Raw genomic sequence first — 24740 nt, 5'->3', positions numbered from 1 at the left:
CCCTGACAAAGACAAGATTGGGGTCGCTTTGCATGTCAAGGACATCCCTACCTCGTCAAAAGATGGTGTTATCCCCTAGTCTTTTGTGGCTGCATATGCCATACCAAGGGAAACAGGAGCAAAGATGAGTGATTTGTGGAATAAGTGGCTGCAGCAGAGTCACTCTCCAGCAGTTGAGGCAAAACAGGAGCTGACCTGACAAAACTCCCAGGCATGTTACTTGTTTTTGTGGACAGGGAATGCAAAACAGCATAATACCAGTGGATGCTCCACTGGCAAACTGAGAAAAAAATCTCAAAATCAGATAATCAGATAGCAGTGCTTGGACAAGTCGGTACAAGGTATGGTAGAGAACAAATGGTTCTCAAGTCAAATACCGACACCCCCCCCCTAATGAGGACAGTATCCTTCCCCAAAAACACAAATACAAAAACCCTGCCTAAACTTAGTCAAAAAAATAAATTTTCACACAAATAGTTCACATAACCATTTATATATCAAATCTCTCAGAAATGCAATGACAGTCCTAAAACAATACATTTCCAAGCAAAACACAATACATGAGACAAGAAAAAAAATATTTTTTCTCAGAAAAACATTTTTAGTGGAAAGCTTTCACATCTGAGGCTCATCTGCCCAGCCTTGCAGAATCACTGGCCTCTTTGGCAGTTTCAACAGTCCACTGAAGGAGTGCACTTTCGGCAAAACAGCTCTGACTAGATTAACGCTGCCTTTTTATATAGCTCCACACAGAGCATATGAAAGGCACCCAAAAGCTTTGAAAGCCAGACATTCACAAGAGGGTAGGACCCACACAGTTTAGGCTACTGCAACAGTGATCTATATGCTGAACATTTCCATGACTGCTCCTCAGCTCCTTCACTAGGAACCTGGTCTTTAGAATGCAATGAAAGCAAAATTCAATTTAACTCTGCAAAATATGAGGGTAAAGAAGGAACAAAGCTCAGAAACCAAGTCATTTCTGCACTGAAATGAATGTATAACTGCTACTAACATTATGCAAATTTTCAAATAAACCATATAAGAACACTACCACAGGTACACCAACACAAGGAGTAAGGAAGCATCACCAAACAAAACTATCAATTACAAACAATTTACTGACAAATTAAGGAACAAATACACATTACTGACAAAAGAGAACCACAGCACATTTCAAAATGGAATGCAGAACCAAATACACTGTTCAAAAATGCACATCCTGCCACACACAGGGAGCAGAATCACTTTATACTGTACATCATACCATCACAGTTCTCTTAAGATCTTCCTCGGGAACTCTGCCTGCACAAAACATGTCTCTGTCTGCAAAATACTGTGTGGCGACATCTCCAATGGGAAGTTTGGATAGGACAACCTTGGCACCAGACAAGTTTATCTTTTCCAGCTTATCATACAAAATGTTCCATTCAGCATCAACAATGGCTTGGTAGTCCTGAAACATAAACAGTTATCAATTAAAATGGTGTAAAACAGACACTGGCAGGCACAAAGTACATCCTACAAGCATGGACATTGACAACTCAGGTGAAATTCAGCACTTGCAATTTTATGTTCTGATCACACCATGATTCAGATTCATCCTTTTATACCATTTACAATATAAAGAACCATCAATACAGCAGCATCTTGTAAAGTTATAAGAATAAAAAGTTAGTATCTACAGGTCTAGTTTAGGATAAATTCTGTAAAACTGTGCAATGTTTAAGCATTTACAAGTTTTTTTTTTTTGTAACCAACCAAATAATGCTGACTTAAAACCTGCGGCAATCCATACTTTCTACCAGTAAAACCCACATCATAAATACAAACTGCAATAGGAATAAAAGATTACTAACTTCAACAATTGGCTTAGGTTTTGGTGTCTTTCAAGAGGGGTCCAATATAAACTGACCTAACTGCTTTTCTAGGGATGGCATACACCTATTCTGCCAAGGCTTTAGTATATTAGCCAAAACCTTGTCCATCCCCCATAGTGTCTTTTTCAGGCAATGTCAGTCTTCAAAAAGCTTCATACTTAACCAAACAGAATCTGGATAACAAAGGTATTGCTGCTGGACTCTAAGACTCTCATTAAAAAAAAATCCACTCCCTATAGGCACTGTTTACCTTGGAGTGCGTCCATATATGCACTGTAATGAAGATGTAGTTCAAGACCACTGGACAGAACTCCATCACTGCAGGGTTTCTATCACCTAGCATGTAAGTCCACCAAAGTAGATGAAGGCACTAAAGGTGTTAGTGTGTCTACATATTTGCAAAACAAAATTTCACCCCAGGCTTGTTAGACAGGATAATGACTTAGAAGTTCCACATCCAACTTAACCATTAACAAATCATCTTGTATCATAACTACTTATAGGAGCCCTTGGCCCATACCTCCAACCTGACAGGTATGGAGTCCCTCTTCACAGGCCAACACCATTTCCTTAGGGACTTCAACTACCCTTCCATCAAATGGAAGACTTGAACATCCCCAGCATATATGCACAAGGATTGCTGGACTTCATAAATACAAACTACCTGGACTAAACAGCCTAATTCCAACTAGGGGAGACAAAATCTTGGACTTGGTCCTCACTAATATGGGACAGCTCTGTTCCCCTCCAGTTGAAACTTCCTCCTTAGTCAAATCAGACCATAAATCAGTCACATTCTCCATAAGATTGAAGGTGGAAACATATTCAAACACCTCAGTATTTAGAGATTATGCGAAGGTTAATCTACTAAAACTGAGTGACGACCTGGCTAAATTCAACATCCCTCTCCAACCTGATGATCCTACTGCATATGTGGAATCATCATTCCTCTTCTATCATATTTTCTTATATGGGGCCAGGGTATCAAGTCAACTGTCACCATCTCACTCTATACAATTCACTCCTCTACCTTCAACAATCACGCCTGACTGTCACAGGTCTTCTCTCATGTAATCCATCCATCTCCTTGCAGGACACCCTTATTTTTGTCTTGCCGTCTTGCTCTCTGTCTCAAATCTTCTTCACCAGATTATCTTCTGTTTTCCTGCACATGTGCCCAACCACTGTAATCAGTTCCCTTTGATCTTCTCTGTAATTGGGGGTATTTGGGCTTCTGCTCATTTCATAGCTGAACCCTGACGCACATCACTCCCACTGGGAAACTCTTGGTGAGTCCAGACACTGTTTGCACTTGTGTCATTAGGTCCTTGTACAAAGTTTGCATTAATTCTACAGATGTTTCTAGGACTTTGAACCATCCCAGGACTGCTCAAATCAGCTTTCTTGAGAACTTGTAATATGCACCACAAGTCTAGGAATGTTCAGTTGGACTCTTTCCTCATCTCTAACTTTCATCTATCCGTCTCACTGCAAGCATGGGGTCAGTTCTGCTGCATCCTGATCTGAATTCAAACTGTTTATCTCCTTTTCTACTTTCTACTACTATGCTTAATCATTTATCAATCATCCCTCCCCCTGGACTTTCTTGCAGTTTTACAGGAGTAGGACACCTTGCCCACAGTTGAGAATGTCCCCGTTGCTCCTGTACATCAGCACTATTATGTTTACTCTCCAGTATCTGGGACACGCCTTTCCTCTCCATACTGCTAAGAGTGCACTTTGGAGGCATTTCTACATCCAACATCTCTATCATATCTGCCATGACCTCAAATGACCCTGCTGTAACTTCACTTTCCTTAGTGCTGTTCTTACTTCCTCTAGGGTGGACTCTCTCCCTCTTTCATCCTAGGCTGTGTCTCGGGGTGGGGGTGGGGGGGATTCTGTGGGATTTCTTTCATTCAGAAGATGCTGGAACTACTCCTTCCATCAGCCTCTGATGTCCTGTGCACTGGTGAGCAGGCTGTTGCTGGCATCCATTATGAAGGGTGTTTGATTACCATCACTTTTGCCACTCTGTCTTTCACTTGCAACTTTCTTTGTGTCATCTAATGATTCACGTTCCAGAGGCTGGTAGAGTGCCTGATGCCTTGTTCTTTGCTATTGCAACTCCTCCCTTAGCCCATTGGCCAACCAGTACTGCTTCTTAGCCTGGTCTGTCTTTCCTAGCTCCCATATTTTCCTGGAATCCTCTTTTCTTTTGATAACTTCCAGGACTTCTGCATTCTACCACCAGCTTTCCTTATGTACCTTACTTCCATAACTGGCTCAGCTGGATATCTGTTCTACAGTTCTCGCACATAATGTTTTGAGGTGCTGCCATTCATCTTACACTCCAACTATTTTCTTTCCTTCCTGGGGTGCAAGAGCCTCAAATACTTCCTTGAATTCTTGCTCTGTCTCCAGTCAACTTCCACATCATCAACCTAGTCTGTTGAATTTAGAGCTTTATCTAATCACTACTTGCAGATGATTGTGTCAAGCAGTGGTTTACACTGGAGTTTGGCTATTTCACTTGGGATGACTTTGTAACTGCTGCCTTAACCCTAATGTCGTTTCCTTACTAGTAGAAAGTCTACCCAAGTTGGATGTTGGCCAGTCTTGTACGTGACCTTAAGACCGTCTCTTGCTGAACCATGCACTAGCCACCACCAACCCATATGCCAGACAGAAGTCTAGAATGGCCTCTCCTTTACTCTTTTTGCCCAACCCATGTGGATCCAGGCAGTCCTCATTCTGTTCTGTCCATCCCAATATGTGCATTAAAGTTCCCTATTATAAACACAAACTTTTGGTATCCTGCTTTATTTAGTAGGTCTTCCAACTGCTGCCTGAACGCACTATTTTCTTTGCTATCTCAACCCTGATTGGGGGGGGGGGGGCCACAGGCTGAGATTATGACTAGTGCCCTATTCTTATACTGGAGTCTGATTACCAGAAGTCTATCACTAGTTCTTACGAATGCATATGCAGAATCCTTCACAGCTAAATTCTATGCACTTGTGAATACAGTGTCTGCACAGATGCATCTGACTACCTCTGAAGTAAATACAATACCAAATTTAAAAATAAACCCCTGTGGTGGTGGAACCCAAATATAAACAGGCACTAAAATAAAAGAAAAAAGAATGCATTGCACACAATAATAAATGTATTACTCTTGAAATGTCAAACATGCTCTTGTTAAACTTATGGGACACAGGACCCTGATCAAATCAACCAAAGCTAGATTAGGAGGTAAAATAGCCAAACAGGCAAAGCACAAATATAAGGACTTACTTAACTATGTTAGAAACCTCAGAAACAATGCTCTGTACAGCAGACAACAAAGACTAAATGGCATCACATACTCAGATCCTTGGGACATAGCCAGTTTACTAGCAAATACATTTAACAATAACTTCATCTCCCCCTCTCCCTCTAAAAACCCAGATTACATACTGAAGTCTACATCTCCCTTCAAATCTCCTAATAAAATTTCCTCAAAGCATTTTTCCAAGGCCAAGAACAGTGCATCTAGAAGGCCAGATAACATACCAGGCTGCCCACTGCCCAACCTGAAACAGGACATGTCAAAACCCTATACAGGCTGGTTCAATAACAGCTTCCAAACAGGTTCTGTACAACACAAATGGAGGACAGCATCATTACCCCCACCCCTGCATAAAGGAGGGGTGTCAATAGACTCAGGTAATTACAGATCCATAAGTCCAAACAGCCTTGTCTGTAAGGCTATGGAAAGGATTATGGAATTAATAAGCAAGGACAAGGGTAACCTACAAACTCATGACTCAAATCAGTTTGCTTTAGTCAATGGAAGATCATGCCTGCTCAATCTAGTTGACTTCTAGAAAAAGTTCAATGAAGTAATGGATGAGGGAAAAGTTGGTATCACTACATGTCTAGACCTTGCAAAATCATTTGACACCATCTCACACTCTGGTATTGTTGATAAACCTTCACTGCTAAATGTTAATCCCTTTGTAACTCATTGGACAGCACACTGGCTCACAAACAGAACCAAGAAAATTAGGATATCCTGCTTTATTTCCTCAAAAGAACTTGTCACTAGTACTGTATTACAAGGTTCAGTCCTTGGATTATTTCTCTTTGGCATTTACGTCCTAAAAGTCAAAGCTAATGTTCAGTGTTAATGGCTGACCAAATTTTCAGATGACTGCAAACTTAGTGCCATCATAAAAGTCGCAACAGAACACAAAAATCCTCCAAGAGAGCCTTTCCTAAATAAATACCTGGTGTCATAAGCATGGATTACAACTGTCAAAAAAAAATGTATAACGGTCTCCTTTGGAAAGCATAACATACCCTGTAACTATCACACTGACAACACACCCCTGAAAACTGATCTGGTAGTTTAGAGCCTGGGAACCTATGTGGACAAAAAACTGCTCTTCAATCACCATGTATCCACTTTTCTAAGTGTTTTTTCATCGTGCAGCTTATTAGTAAGGGTGTACAGTCTACGTCCAAGGATGTGAACATTCCACTATATTTGGTACTTATTATGTCAGATATTGACTATACACCCTCTTCAGTATGTACCTGCCCAAACACTTAACACAACTTGAATGACCACAAGGCTTTTTCACGAAGAAAATCAAGACGCTACAATAATCATCTCAAAGACTTGTACCTCTTTATCAGTATCATACGGACTGAGGGGTAATCTCGGTCTCACATACAGATCCTCAACAGACCACATCTTCTTAGATCTACTGCACATCAGCAAGTTCAACGGGGGCAAACACCTACTCAAGAGACCTTAATCTCTTCTACAACATTAATAGAATATGTGTGGAAGGATAGTTTTCCTATCCACATAAAACAAAGTGCTTCCCTTATTCTATTCAAATGTAATCTGAAAGAATAAATTGGAAACTGCAAATTCTTCCCTGGTTTAGCACCCTCGTCTCTAATGGATTATTCATACTTAAATTACAAGTGCTAAAAATGTCATGGGAATGCAGGGCTAGGCTTCTAAAAATCTTCATGGCTCAATAGCCTAGTGAAGTAGCTATGAAGTAAAGATGCTAGTCATTTCAGATCATGCAACAAAGTGTCCGAACTAAATGTAAACTCACTGAAGAAAATAACTTGGTATTCTTAATAGGCATAATAAAAATGCTCAATAAAACTAATTCTGAATATCCCATCTGTCCAGAGCTCTGGAGTCCTTGTCAGAAGGAATAGGATTCTTTGCAGAACTAGCCTTAGCTCCTTTTGGTCCCTGTGTAATGACCTCTGGGTTTGGTTTGCAGCAGGATTTCTGTAAAGGTATTTGTGAGAATCTGGTACTCTAATACCGGTCAGGTTTTTTGGGAGCAGGTGGGAGGGCATCAGGAGTTAAGCTGGATTCATGGAAGATATCAGCAACCGCCTCTAAGATTGGACGGATGGCCAAGGGTCTGTGCTGGGGCAGGTCTAGAAACTCTGTCTTTTCTTAGACTGAGGGAAGTCCTGGGATTCTCAGTGGAAATGTTCCTGGAGGGTGTGAAGGGTTTCCCCAAAGGAAAGATCTTCTGGTGGGGAGGCAGAAGAATGGATTCCTCTGCATCTGAATCCACATAAGCAGTCAAGAGGTTGTTCCTTTTCAAAATCAGAATAATCAGACTCCTCAGAATCCTGTTCTGTCAGTATTTCAGGCGAAAGGTGTCTTTTCCTTTTAGAAGTTGTGGCCTGACTACCCATGATAAGGGTGATAAGATCCTCCACCATTTTAAGCATTTGAGATTGGGGTGGTGGAGCAGGAGTAAAATGGTGGCTAGAGGTAGTTTTCCTAGGAGTGGCCTTACTTCTAAGGCCTAAGAGTATCCCTCGGTCTGAGAGAAACAGTACTCAGAGACCATGTTTTTTGTCTAGATTTGGTAGTGCAAAAAACCTCCTCGGAATCCGGTGCCTGCATCATGGCTCCTGACCCAACCAATGCAGAGACAACCAAAGGCTTGGGCAACAAAGAAGATTTCTGCGGCATACCGGACTCTGAAAGGGTCTCAGTAGAGGCCTGCAAAGGTATCGAATCGGGCATCAGGAGCTGCGAAGGGGCCTCACTGAATTCCAGAGAACTGATGACCTGCTTAGCGGTAGAGGCGTTGGAAGGCTTAGCTTTGTGTGGTCTGTCTATCTTTATCCTTACTTTTTTTGGAATGTCTACAGATTGTTGGCTTACTGATGCCATTTCGGAATGCGAAGATGGAAGATGAAAATACCTGGCTACAATAAGAGCTCTACAACAAATGGTTTTCATGTTAAAGAGGGCACAGAAGTATGTGTGGTGGTCCCACAAGCTCCCGGCAACTATATGGGCTAGTCAGAAATTATGCACAGCGGTCCAGAGGCTGCAGTATTGGTATTCAAAACATTCATGCACATCAAAGAAAAACAGCATTCACCTGAATTATAAAGTTTCAGGTATTCAGTGACTATTCAATTTCAGTGGGGGGAATATAGATAATACTGAAACACAACCAGCATTCTGGCTTACTATTTATTTGGGTCTTTATTCCCCACACCAGCTTACATACACAAACACACAAGCTCTTTGAGCACTGTCTTATCAGTTACTCTGCTGATATTGTACTCTTCTTCTTGTCACATTTTTGTTTTGTCAAGAGTGCGGATATACTGTACTTGCTTATGTTCACTGGCTTATAAGGGTCAGGATATTGATAAGAGAACACTAACACTGTGATCAGAAGATTTTTTGTTTCAATTTCTTAGGCTGTTTGAAAACTAGGCAATAAGCTTCACTGACATGTCTCTACTGGCCTTTGCAAACAATAAAAAAAAATTCAAATTCATTCACAGACTGGAAAAAAAAATCACTCAGCTTCACATCAGTTTGACCTCATAATCCTCTGGCTATAGAGTGATTGCACTCGGTTATAAATTGACCTATAAACTGAGTTGAGGGCAGGTAGCCCGCTACACTCTGCTTTGTTATACACCCCAGGTAACAACACAGACATTACTGAAGACCTTCTTTGTTGGTGTGCCTCAATTTTTAATCAAGAAACAATAATGGTGGCTTTCATCATGGACTGGTACACCTGCTCCTCAAAAAATCCCTCCTATTTTATCCACCTCCATGGTTTCTGTCAAATTATACAATCTCTACCAGATTTGACAAACATAGCAAAAAAGAATCAATCCTAGACTGGAAACTTGCAAACAAACCCTCTCTGTCACCAATCTGGCTGTCTCTGACAGTCTAAGCAATCAACCTACCCACTTACCTTCTTAGGCCATTTACAAACTTGTCCACAACAAAAGATATTTCTTCCCTTAAGTCTTCAAATCCCTCCTGCAACAATGTGACTGGTCCCCCCTTTAAAATATCTGAACCTTGACTCGGCTGTTCAGTATTTCAATGACAAATTCCTCAATATCTTAAACAACCTAACCTCCCTTAGAAAGACCTGTTCTAACTCCAAGCACATACCATGGCTTACCAATGACACCAAGCAGCTCCTCAAACACAGAGAGCGCCTGGTTCCTATACCACAAGACCAAAAATCGAGACTCCCTTTTTACCTACTGCCAATTACACAACTTTGCCAAAAAAAAAAAAAAATCAGGCATGACAAAGCAACTACTAAAGCCTGGACAGATCATAATCCCAGTTCCAACCACAACAAATTCCACAGACAGTACCGCCTTACAATTTAATTCACACTATCAACTATATTCTCCTTAGTAAAAACAGCAAGAACCTCTTTTCTATTTCTAACGAATTAGACAGAACCCTCAATTCCTTTTCAATCAAAGCCCTCCTCTCTCACAGCTGACCAACTCCCCAATGAATTTCTAAAGCTAGCAGCAAATGCCATCTCCTACCCTATATCTCTCCTAATAAACCGTTCCATTGCTGAGCAGTACATCCCCAAACTCTGGAAAGTCTCTTGCATCTTCCCTCTTCACAAAGGCGGCTCCTCTACTGAGTTCTCAAATTACAGGCCAATTGCCTTCCTCCCTCCTTTAGCCAAGATTCTTGAAAAAATGCATACACAGACGACTCCTCCACCATCTACTAAGCAATAATCTTCTATCTGCATCTCAACATGGTCTCAGACCTAAGCACAGTGCAACTGCTCTAGTTAGTTTTACATACTCAACCAGCTTAGAAATGACAACCAGCTCATTTAGTCCATCTTTCTTGATATGTCTAATACTGTTGATACAGCATCCCACCAAAAGCTACTAAATGAGCTTAGCTTCCGTAAACTTAATCCAGCCAACCCTCTTGTGGTTTCTCAACTACTTAACTGACCGCCAACAAGCAGTTAAGTGGCAAAATGAACTCTCCACCCTATTACTGGTCTCAGTAAGAATACTCCAAGGCTCAAGTCTCAGTCCACTGCTCTTCACCATACTCACAAACAGGCTCAGCACAGCCACCCACCTTGCAACCATCGTTCAGTATGCAGATAACTCTTCCCTCATATGTTCAGCTCCCTCCCTACCAGAACTCCTACAAACAACCCAACAATCTTTCCAAGACACTGAAATATATCTCTCAGACTCTCAACTCATACTCAGTCCAAACAAGACAAAGCCCATGCTCTTCACTAATAGCAAAGTTCCAGACAACGCTCCCTCCTCACCATCTACGCAGCCAATAAAACTGAAACCGAACCTGTCCAGCACACGAAACTCCTTGGAGTCATAACTTGACAAACACCTCGCTCTATCAAAAACATCCACATTAAGCTAGACTCACTACACAGAGTTAAGCCACATCTAACCAAGGAAACTAGACATTCCATAGCCAGAACACATCTAGTCTCTACCCTTCTATATGCCTCACCAGTATTCATTACTCTCAGAAAATCAGATTTAAACAAACTGGTTTCCTGCTATAACAAAATCGCAAGATTTGCTACTAACTTCCCTTACAGATCACATCACTCTACAACATTTCATAAACTAAAATGGATTGAACTACCCAGTCTCCTATCCCTCAAACAACTAACTTTCATTCATTCCATCTTCCACCATCCAGACAATTGTCCAGCACTCAAGAGCTCAGTGCAGCCCTACTCAAATGGCAGGTCACTAAGATCCTCCCAACTACTACTCAAAGTAACTAAATTTAACAATTGTTACGGTGACTCTCCATCCTCCCACCAAATGTCTAAGTCCAGAAATTTATGAATGCATCGGCTGGCTGGACAGTTTCCTTTGTACCCAGAATCTCTGCACTTCAGGAAACACCACAATAACATATGTCCAGTTCCTCATACTAGTGCACGGTGGTATTTATGAATGCATCGGCTGGCTGGACGGTTTCCTTTGTACCTAGAAATCTCTGCACTTCAGGAAAAACCACAATAATACATGTCCAGTGTATGCCTTGAATTATCAGATTATGCGAAACATGTTATGTTATCCTTTTTAAGCCGCAGGCTTGCACACTATGTGGACCCTATCTTAGGCTCCCATCCTCCCTTTGAGATAGTTTTTGTTTTTGCCATGGCTGTGGTCACACTTATGGAAAACAATTCTAAGTAAACTTTAACTAATCTTAACAAGGCTAAGTTCTCCCACTACTCTGAATGAAAAGAGTTTGTATTTTTATACATCTAACAGCACTAAGGCACTGACATGGTGCAAAGTGCAGTAAAGAATAGTTGTGTAAAATCTTACCATAACCATAGATGGCCTTCTCTTCCACACTGCAGTATTCTTACTGTGAGAGAGTGCCACAGCTCAAGAAGAGGGAAGGGTGGTGGAAGCAGTTGCAGATTCCAGGAATCCATGCAGGATTGCCCTTGCAAATCCTGTCCTGGCTCTGGAGACATGGAGTTTGTAATGTTTGGTGAAGGTATGCGCAGAGGACCACATGGCTGCCTCTAGAATGGTAGTTGTGTCCAGGTCTTTGAGGAAGGCCCCAGCCCTTGTAGAGAGTGCCTTGACCCCATAAGATAAGTGTTTGCCATGGCAGGAGTAGCAGAAGAGTTTTCTTTATCCAAGTGGAAAGAGTTTGTTTGGATACCTCCTTGCCCAGGGGTGGAAGGACACAAAGAGATGACTGGACTTTGATAGATTTGGTTTTGTCCAAATAGAAACTTAATTGTCTGTGAACATCCAGGGAGTGGAGTACTCTCGCTGTCATTCTGTGGGGAAGGAAACAAGGTTGGTAGGTGAATAGACTGATTGAGGGACAGCTCACCGACCACTGTGGGCATGAAGGAGGGATTGGTGCGAAAGGTCACCTTATCTCTGTGTAGGATGGAGATGAAATTACTGCTTTTAACTCTGAAACCTTTCTGGCTGAAGTAAGGGCTACTTGTAGGACAGTCTTCCATGTGCAGATCTGCAGAGAAGCAGAGCTAGCTGGTTCAAAGGGTGCAATTGTGAGTTTTTCTAGCACGTAGTTAAGGTCCCAAGGTGGTGAAATAGGTTTCTTTGGTGGCCTAACATGTAGGACCCCTTTTAGGAATAGACATCCAACCTAGAAGTAGAGGTGGCTCCAGAGATAAGCAGGCAGAAATGGCAGATAAGTGGACCTTCAATGAAGAATATGAAAGGTCTGACTTCATGAACTCACACACAGAAGCTAAGACGGGAGGAACATCCGCTTGGAAGGGGCCCCTTTGTCTTTGGAGACACCATTTGGAGAACCTTTCCCATTTGGAAACAGAGGACCTCCTGGTATTTGGTTTCTTGCAGGGTAGACAGCACATCCTCAGTGTACAGTGTCTGAAGGGGATCAAGAGTTTATCACCCAGAAGGTTAAGCAGAGCATCTCCAGGTGTGGATGAATGACAGTTCCCCCTCTGTCATGTAAGCAGGTCCACCTTGTGAGGCAACTTGTGGTGAGACTGCCCTCGGCTAGAGATTGAAGAAGGGGGAATCAATGCTGTCTTTGTCAACAGGGAGTGAACAGCAAGATTCTCGGTTTGTCCCTCTGGACTTTTAGAAGGACTTTCTGGATGAGTGGGAAGGGAGGGAAGGCATAAAGGAACAGTCCTTTCAAGAAACGGAGAAGGCATCCACTCTCCAGGCTAGTGGGGAGGGATCCCTGGAGTAAAAAAGACATAACTGTCTGTTCTGGGGGGGTGGGGGGGGGAATGGCTTTACTTCAGGTGTGACCCACTGGTGGACAATGTCTAAGAACACATCTCTGTGCAGCATCCACTCATAATGCAGAGAGAGAAGGGTCTGCTGAGGGCATCCATTTGATGGTTGTCCTGGAATGGAATACAGACTGCCTACAGTGAGATGTTGTGTTGAGAGGCTAGCTCCAATGCTTGTATTGCTAGTTTGCAGAGTAGGTAATACCTGGTCCCCCTGCTTGTTGATGTACTACTTCACAGTTGCATTGTCTGTAAAGATTTGGAGGGGTCCTGGTTGCATAAGAGGGAGGAAAGCTTGTAAGACTAGACGGACCACAGTCATCTCCCTGATGTTGATATGCTTTTCCTTGAGGGAGGGCTCCCATTGGGCTTGTACATTCATAGTTGCTCCCCACCCTAAATCACAGACATCCATGCGCATGAACTGTATTGGGCTGGTGGGTTGCAGGGGTAAGCCTGGGTTTGGCTGTACTTGCTGGAATCACCACCTCAGTTCTGTTTTTAGGCATGGCAAGAAGGGTACGTGAAAGTCCAAGGGGTGGCTGTGTTGTGACCAGACATTTCTTGGGTACCACTGAAACTTCCTCATGTGCAGCCTGGCAAAAGTTAGCATAGGAACTGTGGCTGCCAAGGGGGTGCAAGAACTGCCTGGCTGAGAGGTGAGTGACCAGGGGTCGTGGAAGTGGCTGACTAGGGAGGATACTTTGTCATGGGGAAGGAAGACAGGCCATCATCAGGTTGGATCTTATCCTGCAGCCCAGGAAGGTTTTGTCTTGTTCTGGAGTGAGGGATGATTTTGTCAGGTTGAGAGTAAACCCCAAGCTCTGGAGTAGGGACATGGTGAATATTAGATGATTCCTGAAGGTGACTTCCTTTTCTGCTAGTATGAGGAGGTCATCTATGTAGGGGTAGATTTGCATGCCCTTTGTTCTGCAGTAGGCTACTGCTGGGGCTAGGCACTTTGTGAAGACTCTTGGTGCAGTAGATAAACCAAAGGGCAAGGCAGTAAATTGAAAGTGTGAAGAGGGCTCAGCAAAACACAAGTACTTCCCGTAGTTTGGGTAGATGGGAATGTGGAGGTAAGCCTCCTTCAGGTCAGAGAACCAGTAACTTCCTTCCCAGGTGGAGAAGGTTTTTTTTATTAGAGGATGTTTCTTGTGCCAGAGAAAGAAAATATTTGGAGACCAGTTCTGGATCTTTCTTTCCTGAACCTGTTTATGATGGTGCCCAAAACTAAAACAACCCCACTTCAGAGCCTGTTGCCTCTTTTTCCTCCAAGTTTCCTGATAATGCTAGATTTAAAAGATGCTTATCACATTAATATTCATCCAGACTTCAGAAATTTTTGTAAGGTTTTGGGTGTCTGGACCACATTATCAGTTCTCTGCCTTACCCATGACTATCCACTACACCTAGAGTGTTCACAGAGTGTCCAGCTCCAGTTACAGCTCAATGCAGACCGATACCCATGTTTTCCCACGTTTACACAGCTTGCTTATCTTTGCAGAATCTTTTTCAAAGCATCAGGAATCTTTTTCTTGGGTGATAAATCTCTTACACAAACTGGGATTACAAAAGAACGTTAAAATGTCTTTCTTGACTCCTTCAAAGAGGATTGTGCTTCTGGAATGATAACTAGACATCTTAGTTCAAAGAGAATTTCATCCACAGGGAAAAATAGATCTTTATTTAGATCTATTTCTATGGGTTCCCAACCAGACTTCGGCCATGGAGAAGAAATATTGCAACATTTTGAGTCGCATGGCATCTACCTTTCTTATGATACCACTGTCAAGACTCCACATGAGAAGGCCACAGAGGTACCTGAAATCTCTTTGGTCACAGCATCAACAATCTATCTTTTTAAATCACAGTTCTGTAGTTTCTCAGAAGATAAATCTTTTGCTGGAAACAAGAAGTATCCTTAAATCTAGGGCTCCCCTTTTCCCTCCCTGCTCCAAAGCAGTCAGTCAACACAGATGCTTGGGACTTTGCTTGGGGAGCAGTTTCAGGAAGAAGGCTTTGTAGTGACAGCATTCTGAAGGAAGGGACCTTAAGAAAGGGATTTAGGAACGATAAGTCCAGGATGGGCCTCCAAGGGCCATCCTTTTTTGTTACTAGGAATAACCTGGAGTAAATCCTCCTCCCTTCTTGGCCTTAGGGGACGTTTTCTTGGTCCCCTGGGCGAGAAACTCTTGGATAACCTGCGAGATTAAGTGTAGCTGATTTCTGGCAGGGAAGGGGATGCCTTGTGGAAAGGGTTCTTCCTGCCAGGAAATGAATGAATCCCTTTTCCACTATTGCCAGAATCCAGCAATCTGAAGTTACTTTTTTCCAAAGGGGAAGACCACGAGAGAGGCAGGATGAGAGGGGAAGATGGTTGGGGCAGTCGCACATTATTTGTCTTGAAAGGGCTGCCTCGTGGTAGGTTGAGGAGGGGCAGTGCTTGGGAGGGTGCCTTCCTGGACCCTTTTCTATGCCTAGAAGTGGAAGAGGTGGATAGAGCAGGGGCTCTTCTGACAAAGGTTTTTGCAGGGTAGTTCCTGTAAAATTTAAAGACTGGGGAAAAGTACAGTTTTGTACCTACCATAAATGTAGATATTCGAGTGTATACACTGCTGCAGTCATCACACTTGGGGTTATCCTGCCGTCAGGCGGCCCCGCAGTTGGCCCGAGTTCCAAAGTCTTGGTCCGGCATCGGTTTCTGTCACTTCTTCCCTGACGTCAGTGCGCCAGGGGTATACAAGATGCAGCTGACGCCATTTTCTTCAGTTTTTCTTGCCCCAGATGTCAGGTGCCCCCAAAAAGGTAGGCAATGTAAATTGCTAATAAAACACACATAAGAAAAGCAATCAAATACTTTATGTTACCAGCGAATACTTCCCATAGGCAGCAAAGGGTAGAATACTAGGGTAAGTAACAGCAAGTAAGAGGGGAAGGAGGAAGGGTAACCTGGACTGCAGCAGTGTATACACTCTAACATCTACATTTATGGTAGTTACAAAACTGTACTATGTTCATCGTGTTACACTGCTGCAGTCATCACAATTGGGTAGAATCCCAAAGCAGAGGTAGGGTGGCTGGTTCTATAAGGCATTAGGGGTGGCTATAAGGCACTGCAGAACTGCAGTGACAAAGCCAGCTCTGGATTTAGAGTAAAGAAGCAGATGGTAACGCTTGGTGAAGGTATGTACAAGAACTCCAAGTTGCTGCTTCCAAAATGTCCTCGGTAGGTACTCCTCTGAGGGAGGCAGTTGAAGTGGCTGTTGCCCTGGTGGAATGAGACCTAATGTTGATAGGTGCAGTTTTCCCATGATGTGTATAGCAGAAACGTATGCAATGGCCTATCCATTTTGAAATGGTCAGTTTTGAAATGGCTTTTCCCTGTGTTCCTGCAGCATATGATACAAACAATTGCTCAGTTTTTCTGAAAGCTTTAGTTTTGTCCAAGTAGAAGCTTAACTGCCTGTGTATGTCCAAGGAATGCAGTAGTCTCTCCCCTTTATTCTGTGGGATTTGGATAAAATGTTGGCAAGTGAATAATTTTGTTTAGAGTCGCACTTGATACCACCTTTGGCATAAAACTAGGGTTTGTTCTTAAAGACACCCTGTCTTGGTGGAATATGATGAAAGGTTCCACTGCCATTAGTGCCTGTAATTCTGAAATTCTTCGTGCTGAGGTTATTGCCAGGAGCAGAGCAGTTTTCAAAAAGACATATTTTAAGTCTGCTGAGTTAGCTGGCTCAAAAGGAGGTAAAGTTAATTTCTCCAAGACAAAGTTGAGGTCCCAAGTTGAAGTTGGTGCTCTACGGGGCGGTCTTATGTTTTTAGCCCCTCTGAGGTACTGTTTTACTAAAGGATGAGAAAAAATTGGTGGATCTGTGTTGTAATTAGCAGAGATGGCAGAGGCATGGATCTTAATGGATGAAAAGGACAGGCCCTTGTCCAGCATCTCAGTCAAGTATTGTAGTATCTGAGGAATATTTGGGACAAGAGGGTCAAGGTTGTGAACCTGGTTCCAGGCACAGAATCTCTTCCATTTATCCGAATAGGCTTTCCTGGTACTAGGCCTTCTGGCCTCCAGAATGACATCCATAACAGCTTTGGAGAGATGCATTGTTTTGCTCGACAAAGGAATCTTCCATGCAGCCAGGTTTAAAGTCTTGAGCTGGCCGTGAAGTATCTGATTGTTTTGCTGAGTCAGAAGTTGTGATATTTGAGGCAAAATCAATGGTGGTCCTTGTGCTAAGTTCTTTAAGATTGGGTACCAGTCTGGGGCAATCAGAATCATCTTTGGCCTTGCTTGTCTGGCTTTTATGAGTACCTTTGAAAGGAGAGGCAGTGGCGGGAAAGCGTATACTTGTAGGTTTTTCCAGCTGAATGAGAGGGCATCCACTTTCCATGCTTGTGGGTGCTAAGTCCTTGTGCAGAATTTCTGTAGCTGGCAATTCATTGGGGATATGAACAGATCTATGTCCGGGCTCCACCATTTCTGTATTATCATCCTGAACATTTGTGGATGTAATTTCCACTCGTGCGGATCCATGATGTTTCTGCTTAAGTCATCTGCCAGTGTGTTTTTCTCTCCTGGCAGGAATTGTGCTTGCAGATGAACTTGATAGGTCAGTGCTGTGTTCAACAAAGTCATGGCTTGTCTGCATAGGGGATATGAATGAGTGCCCCCTTGTTTGTTATGTACCACATAACTGTGGTGTTGTCTGTCTTTAGAGGTAGTTGTCCTGGATGCAGAAGGTCCTTGAAAGCTATAACTGCATTTTGTACAGCTAGCATCTCTTTTTGATTGATGTGAAGATGCCTTTGTTCTGTGGGCCACTTGCCCTGAATACATTTTCCTGCCATGTGTGCTCCCCAGGCATAATCCGAAGCATCTGTTGTCAGTGTTTGCCTGGCTGTGGGTTGAGTGAAAGGCTGTCCCTTGTTGAGGTGACAGGCTTGAGCCCACCATCGAAACTCCTGTTGAAGACCAGGAATAAGTGGTATTACTGTTTCCAAACTGTGACAGTGTTGAGACCAGACACTCTTTAGGTACCATTGTAGTTTCCTCATATGCAGTTTTGCATATGGAATTAGTAGTATGCAAGTTGCCATGCAACCCAAGGCCTGCAGAATTTTTCTTGCAGGGAGTTGAGTTTTTGTTGCCATCAAATGGAAATATTGAGTCAGTTGTCCTTGCTTGTCTGGCGTGAGATAAGCCATCTGGGCCGTTGTATTTAAGCTGGCACCCAGTAATATTATCTCTTGTGAGGACACTAGTTTTGATTTCTTTTCGTTTACTGTGTACCCTAGGCAAATTAGCAGTCTTTTTACAAACGCCAGATGCTCTAGAAGAATGTCTTTGCTCTCTGCTTTAATAAGGCAGTCGTCCAAATATGGGTAAATTTGAATTCCTTTTTGTCTGCAAAATGCAATAACTGGTGCCAGGCATTTTGTAAAGACCCTGGGCGCAGTAAATAAGCCAAAGGGCAGTGCAGATAATTGGTAGTGCATTGAACCTGCTAAGAATCTGAGGTATCTTCTGCAATTTTGTCTGATAGGGACATGCAAGTATGCCTCCTTGAGGTCCAATGTTACGAGCCAAGCTTTCTTGCCCAGCATGGGAAGAAGCTGCTGTAGTGTCAACATTTTGAATTTTGGAACATCCAGGTAAGTATTTAGGGAACAAAGATCCAGAATAGGCCTCCAGGCTTTGTCCTTTCTGGGAACCAGAAAGAGTCTTGAGTAAAATCCTTGTCCTTGCTCCTGTGCTGGTACCTTTTGAACAACTCCCATGTCCATGAGTGCTGTAATCTGCCATTGAGCCTCTGCCCATTGATTTGGTGGCAGATTTGGCATTCCTTTTAACCTTGGCAGAGTGTGAAAGTGGAACCCGTAACCTTGAGACACAATATTGAGAACCCATTTGTCCTGGGTGATTATTTTCCAATTGTGACTGAAAAGTGCCAGTTTTCCTCCCAAGGGGGCTGCCAAGAGAGATGTTTGGCAGCTGTAGTGGGAAGTCATTGGGTCTGCTTTTTATAAGTTGAGGCCTGTCTTCCCCTTCTTTCTGGGTTGAAGCACCCCATTTGTCAAGGCCTTAAGTACCTTGTGGTTGACCTCTGCCTCTTGGACGTCTGTATCTTCCCCTTTGAGGTCTGTCTGAAAATGGAAAGGACCAATTCTTTGTTGGCCAATTTCTGCTAAATCGAGGAGGCTGAACCTGTAAGAAATTGTTCACTGTTTGCACAGATTTTGCTTTATCCTCCATTTTCTTTAAATACCTCTTCTGCCTTAACTCCAAATAAAACATCCTGCTGCAAAGGTGCATCCAATAATTTTGCTTTAACATGATCTGGTAAGGTCTGTTCTTTTAACCAAGCATGTCTTCTAATGACGGACCCTGTAACTGCTGCTCTACAGGAGGCCTCTAAGGAATCAAAACCACATTGCAAAGTACGTTTTCCCACTTGTTCAGCTGCATGCAATAAATCCTGCATTTCCTTATAGTTAGGAAGATGTGAATTTGAAAGCATTTTTTGTTTCAGCTGAGACATCAAATATTGCTGATATTTAAGCATGTGAAACTGGCAATTTAGTGCTCTCATTGCTAAAGTTGCAGATGTGTATACTTACTTTCCCCAGCTGTCTAATGCCCTGGAATCTCTGTCAGAGGGGACTGGATTTTTTGCTGTAGAGGCCTTTACCCCTTTGGGACCCTGGGAAATAGTTTCAGGGTCAGCAACAGGGCTTTTATAAAGGAATTTGTGAGAGTCAGGGACTCTGTAATATCTGTCTGGCTTAACTGGAGCTGGAGGTAAAGAATCAGGATTTAAGCTGGATTCAGCATACACATCATCCACAATATCTAACACTGGCGGAATAGGAAGGGGTCTGTGTTGAGGTAATAAAAAGAAATCTCCGAGCCTTTTCTTGGTTCTGAGTAATCCTGGCCCTCCCAATGGAAATGCTCCCGCATGGTATGTAAGGTTTCCCCAAAGTAGTCCTCTAGCGGAGAGGCTGAAGGAATGGATTCCTCAGCATCAGAATCCTCATAAGGGGGGTAAAGAGTATCCTTGGTTAGAGGATGAATCTGAGGAGATGGACACCTGGTCAGATGAGTCATAGTCTGCATCCTGTCTCAGCCTTTTATCAGGAGAAGGGTGGGACCCCCTGATCAGAGTAATTAGGTCTTCGGCCATTTCAAGCATCTGTTTCTTAGGCATGGAGGCCTGTGCTGGTGAATGCTAAAGTTGTTTCTTTGTTTTAGATTTAGCAGAAGATTTAATGGTTAACTGAGTAGGCCTGAAAACACCCTCTGAAGCTGCGGGTTGTTCAGCTACTCCGGAGCCCTCTGAAGGGTTAGTCTCGGTAGGTCTCAAGTCTGGTGTATCCAAAGGCCCAGCCATCTCCATGTGGGAGTCAGAGGCGGCCTGTAGTTCTAAAGAAGCAGTCGTCAGGGGCTGCGAAGGCACCTCGCTGAAAACCGGAGAACCGGCGACTGGCATAGAAGAGGCTTCGTTGTCAGTTTTGGGCCTCGGATGCCTGTCCTTGTATTTGCGTTTTGTGTATTCCGGTCATCGGTAGTTCCGACGGAATGGTGTAATTTGATTTTGCCCGACATTATTTTGGCAGAAAATTCAACAGACGTTTAATAGTGCGCTTGTTAAACCTAGCACAAAACAGACAACCAGTGACGTTGTGGTCTGGGCCTAGGCATGGGATACAATAGGAATGGAAATCCTTATGAGGTATTTGCTTCCCACAAGAAATACAATTATTAACTTTTACTGACGTCTGTCTGAGGCAAGAAAAAGTTTCCCCAATGGGGTACTTAGCTTTGTAGAAGACTTCGGTTCTGGATTTGGAATGAAAATCTCAGGAGTCGGCCGACCGGCACTTGCGAACTGCTTTTGCATCGGGCACAGCGCGACAAGAAAGACTGAAGAAAATGGCGTCGGCTGCATCTTATATACCCCTGGCGCACTGACGTCAGGGAAGAAGCGACAGCAACCGACGCCGGACCAAGATTTTTGGAACTCGGGCCGACTGCGGGACTGCCTGACAACAGGATAACCCCAAGTGTGATGACTGCAGCAGTGTAACACTATGAACATCTAGAAACTGTTTTTAGGTCCTGAAGCTCCTTACTTTTACTGTTTTTTTCCCTGGAGGCTTTTAAACAGTTCAGCAGACAGTTTGCCAAAGAGGAATTTGTTGTCCAGTGGAGCATCCAAAATCTTAGTTTTGAAATCTTCAGGAAGGGGCTAAAGCTTAAGCCAGGAGTACCTGCAGAGAACAGAAGCGGAGGTTGTGGATCTAGCGAAGGCCTCAGCAGCATCACAGCTGCACTTTAGAGTGTGTCTGGCCACCTGATATGCCAGGAACACCTTAGATGCTACCTGAGATTTGTTGGGACAGTCAGGCATGGAGGACAGCAAGGAGGATACCAGAGAGTCAAATCTAGGACATATTTGACCACATCGGGGTCTGGTAATTGATGGCCCTAATCTGGACTGTGTCTAGGGCCATTGCAATGACTGCAAGATCCACCACTGGTGGCTTTACGAGGAATTTGTGCTCATCAGGGACCTTGTAAAAACAGTCAGGTCTTTTGGGAGCTGGTAGAGGAGATTCTGGAGTCTTTGATACTGATGCAAATGCATCTAGGTAGGCTGGAATCACAGGAGTGATAGTTGAGGGGGGAAGGTGATAACACCTGGAGTAACTCAAAATACCTCTTTTGGACTTCTGTCATATGGGTTGCATCCCACTTGAAGTACTCCCTCACTTTAGTAATTGTTTTCCCAAAAATGAAGTCTTCGTGGGGGGGGGGGGGGGCTCCCTCAAGGGAGTCCTCAGCTTCTCCTTTAGACTACTACTCCCCAGTTATCTGTGAGGAGTAGGTGACAGACTCATCTGATGACGATGAAGCGGAGTCTTCCTCCTGGGTGGGAATAGGGTGAATGGAAGCAGCTGAGGCTGGCCTGGGACTGAGTGCAGGCAATGTGGCAGCAGGAGAGGCTGAAGGCCTAAGGCCCATGAAGGCCTGCAGCAAGGACTGGAAAAAGTTATTCCAGTCTGGTTGTTCCTCAGAGGAAACAGACAAATGCTTAGTTTTTTGTTTTCTCTTGAAAGGAGTGGATTTAGCAGAGACAGAGGGCCTAGTATCAGGGATTTGGCCTGTAGGAGATCATTCTGATTCCTAGACTGCGGGTGGGTGTCCGGTGGAGCCTGATTCCCCCATGACCTCGGCCGAAGCAGACAGTGGAACAGAGGATGTGTCTACTGGCGCTTCCGAGGCAGCTTCCAGATCCATACGTAGGGCTAGGCATTTTAACCTCTGGTTCCAGAGGTAAAGTTTTAAGGCTGCCAGACGACTATGGAGAGTTTTCGGTACAAACAACTGTCAGATAGTACAGGTGGTGTGGTCATGTTCTTGGCCTAGGTAGAACAAATAAAGTTTGTGCGAGTCTTTGTGCGGAATTTGATGTTCACACCTACAAATCCCTTTCTAGCAGACATCAGCTAAGAGGTAACCACAAACAACCTAAGCTCAAGCAAGAAAAAGGTTTTCCCAACAGGTTACTTATCTTTAGACATCTTGAAGACAGCAGAGCAAAGTGATCAATCTGACGTTCAACTGCGGCAGAGAAGGTCTGAGTTCTGAGATCTGTGTATGCAGCCATCACATTTAAGGACCCTGTTTATGGCCCCACGTGTGACTTCCCACACACCTTGCAGCAACCAGGCTTAAGCTTTTGCACTGGAGCCGAACGTTCGGGTTGCCTGAGGCAGAGGAACCCAAAGTAAGAATACTGCAACATGGGAACAGAAGGACATCTGATCGTTTCTCTCTCTGCCTGCTCCATTTGTGGTTTCAAAAGGTAACCACCTCTCTTTGAGATCATGCCAAACTCATCAAGTCCCCTCCCCCTTTTCCTGGCATCCTAATGGAGTTTTTATATACTACAGAATAAAATAGTGCTATTTTTAAAAAGATCCTATCAGAGCTTAAGCTTTCTGTCAGCGTCCCTTTCCATAGTGTGCTTGCCATGTAAGTTTGTCATGTTTTAAATATATATTTTTAGCTAAATGTGGTCCGACTATGCAATACTGTGGCTGGAATTTCTTGACTTCCATGTGTTACACTTTTAGCTTTGCTCTTTGTTTACAACAGTTTAATCAATTATGAAAACTTGTCTTAATCATAATACTTAAATGCAAGAAAGCTCTTTGTTGCTCAAGAAGTAATGTTAACTAGCAAGTGCTCTTTGACACAGAATTATTTACCTCACACTGTACTGAGAGCTGGTATGTACATTATACTTGCAGACAGGCTGCTATAGTCCATGTGCTTTTTAGCCATTTCCCTGCTGGGCTTATGCTATATGCTTGTTTCTTCATTTTACTTGCTTGTATGATCAAATGCTTGGGATTAGTCTGCTACTGACTAAATACAGTACCCAATATTTGCCACTATCTACCTGCTGAAAGATTTTGCCGGTCTCCATCTATATAGGGCATTTTTTTTTCGCTATCTATACAGGCATTTTTTTTTTTTTTAGCTCTGAGTTTTTAACACTGGTGTAAAAAAGAAGTTATGTCTTACCATAACGTTCCATCGGAGTTGATCTTCCAGTCATCACTGATGGATTTGGTTCTGAGCCCTGGGAACAGAGTCGGCCAAATACCAAGCTCGCGTACAGCAAAAACTCTCGAGCTAAGCTGCTACCCACAATGTCCTTCTCCCAGTTACCTCAGATTGAGTTTGCATGCTACATATAGAAGAAAACAGAGGCCATTTCTGCGCAGTAACTCTGAAAACACCACAAGGGCCCAGAAGATCCACCAGGAGCGTTTGGTGGGGGAAAGAGGGAGGGTGTGATGACTGGAAGAAGAGCAACAACTCAGATGGAACGTTATGGCAAAACATAACTTCTTTATCTGAAGTTGTTATTCTTCCTATTCATCAATGATGGGACAGAGTTCCCAAGCTACTTGGAGAACCTGGGTGGCCCTTATGGAAGAACATTCCTGAGAACCATTGAGCAGAAGGCTGCTCTTCCCCTGGAGATTAAATCCAATTTGTAATGTTTGATGAAAGTATGGGGTTTAGTCCAAATGGCTGCTGCGCAAATGTCATCCATGGAAGCTCTGGAGTGAAAAGCAACTGAAGCTGCGATGGCTCTCGTTGAATGAGCTTTGATATGACAAGGTTTAGATTCATTCGCTAAGGAGTATGAAAAAGCAATACAACCTCTTGAGACATTTTGATAAAGTAACCTTTGATACAGCACATCCCATTCTTGGACCAGAAAAGGAGGTGAAAAGTTGATCCGACTTGCAGAAAGACGTAGTCCTGTCCAAGTAGAAACGTAGCTGTCTATGTACGTCCAATGAATGTAGACAGTATTCTCCCTTGTTGGAATAATTTGGGAAAAACATGGGAGTTCAATGGACTAGTGAGTAGAGAAGTCAGACACGACTTTGGGGAGAAAGGATGGATTAGTATGAAGAAATACTCTTGTCTTTATGGAAGATTAGATACGGGCTCTTGATGCAGAAGGCTTGTAACTCAGATATCCATCTGGCCGATGTGACCTCTACCAAAAACAGAGATTTCCACAATAGGAATTTAAGATCACATGTCGCAGCAGGCTCAAAAGGGGGTAGAGAGAGAGACTGCAGTACCAGAGAGAGATTCCAGGTCTCTGCAGGTTGCCTGATAGGGGGTTTGCTATGGAAAACT

General features: G+C 43.4%; 1 protein-coding gene across 2 annotated transcripts in view; it reads right to left on the bottom strand.

Moving 5' to 3' along the window:
- The window catches only part of CCT7 (chaperonin containing TCP1 subunit 7), a 1331840-nt gene that overhangs the window by 353764 nt on the left and 953336 nt on the right, over nucleotides 1-24740 (bottom strand). For both annotated transcript variants that reach the window (XM_044064044.1, XM_044064045.1), the window contains one exon: nucleotides 1268-1456. In XM_044064044.1, the coding sequence (XP_043919979.1) occupies nucleotides 1268-1456 (189 nt within the window). The remainder of the gene's footprint in view (nucleotides 1-1267; nucleotides 1457-24740) is intronic.

This window comes from Protopterus annectens, chromosome 2.part2, assembly GCF_019279795.1.
Source record: "Protopterus annectens isolate FY-2018-M chromosome 2.part2, PAN1.0, whole genome shotgun sequence".
Classification (NCBI taxonomy): domain Eukaryota; kingdom Metazoa; phylum Chordata; order Ceratodontiformes; family Protopteridae; genus Protopterus; species Protopterus annectens.
This window is presented reverse-complemented; position numbering and strand designations above follow the sequence as displayed.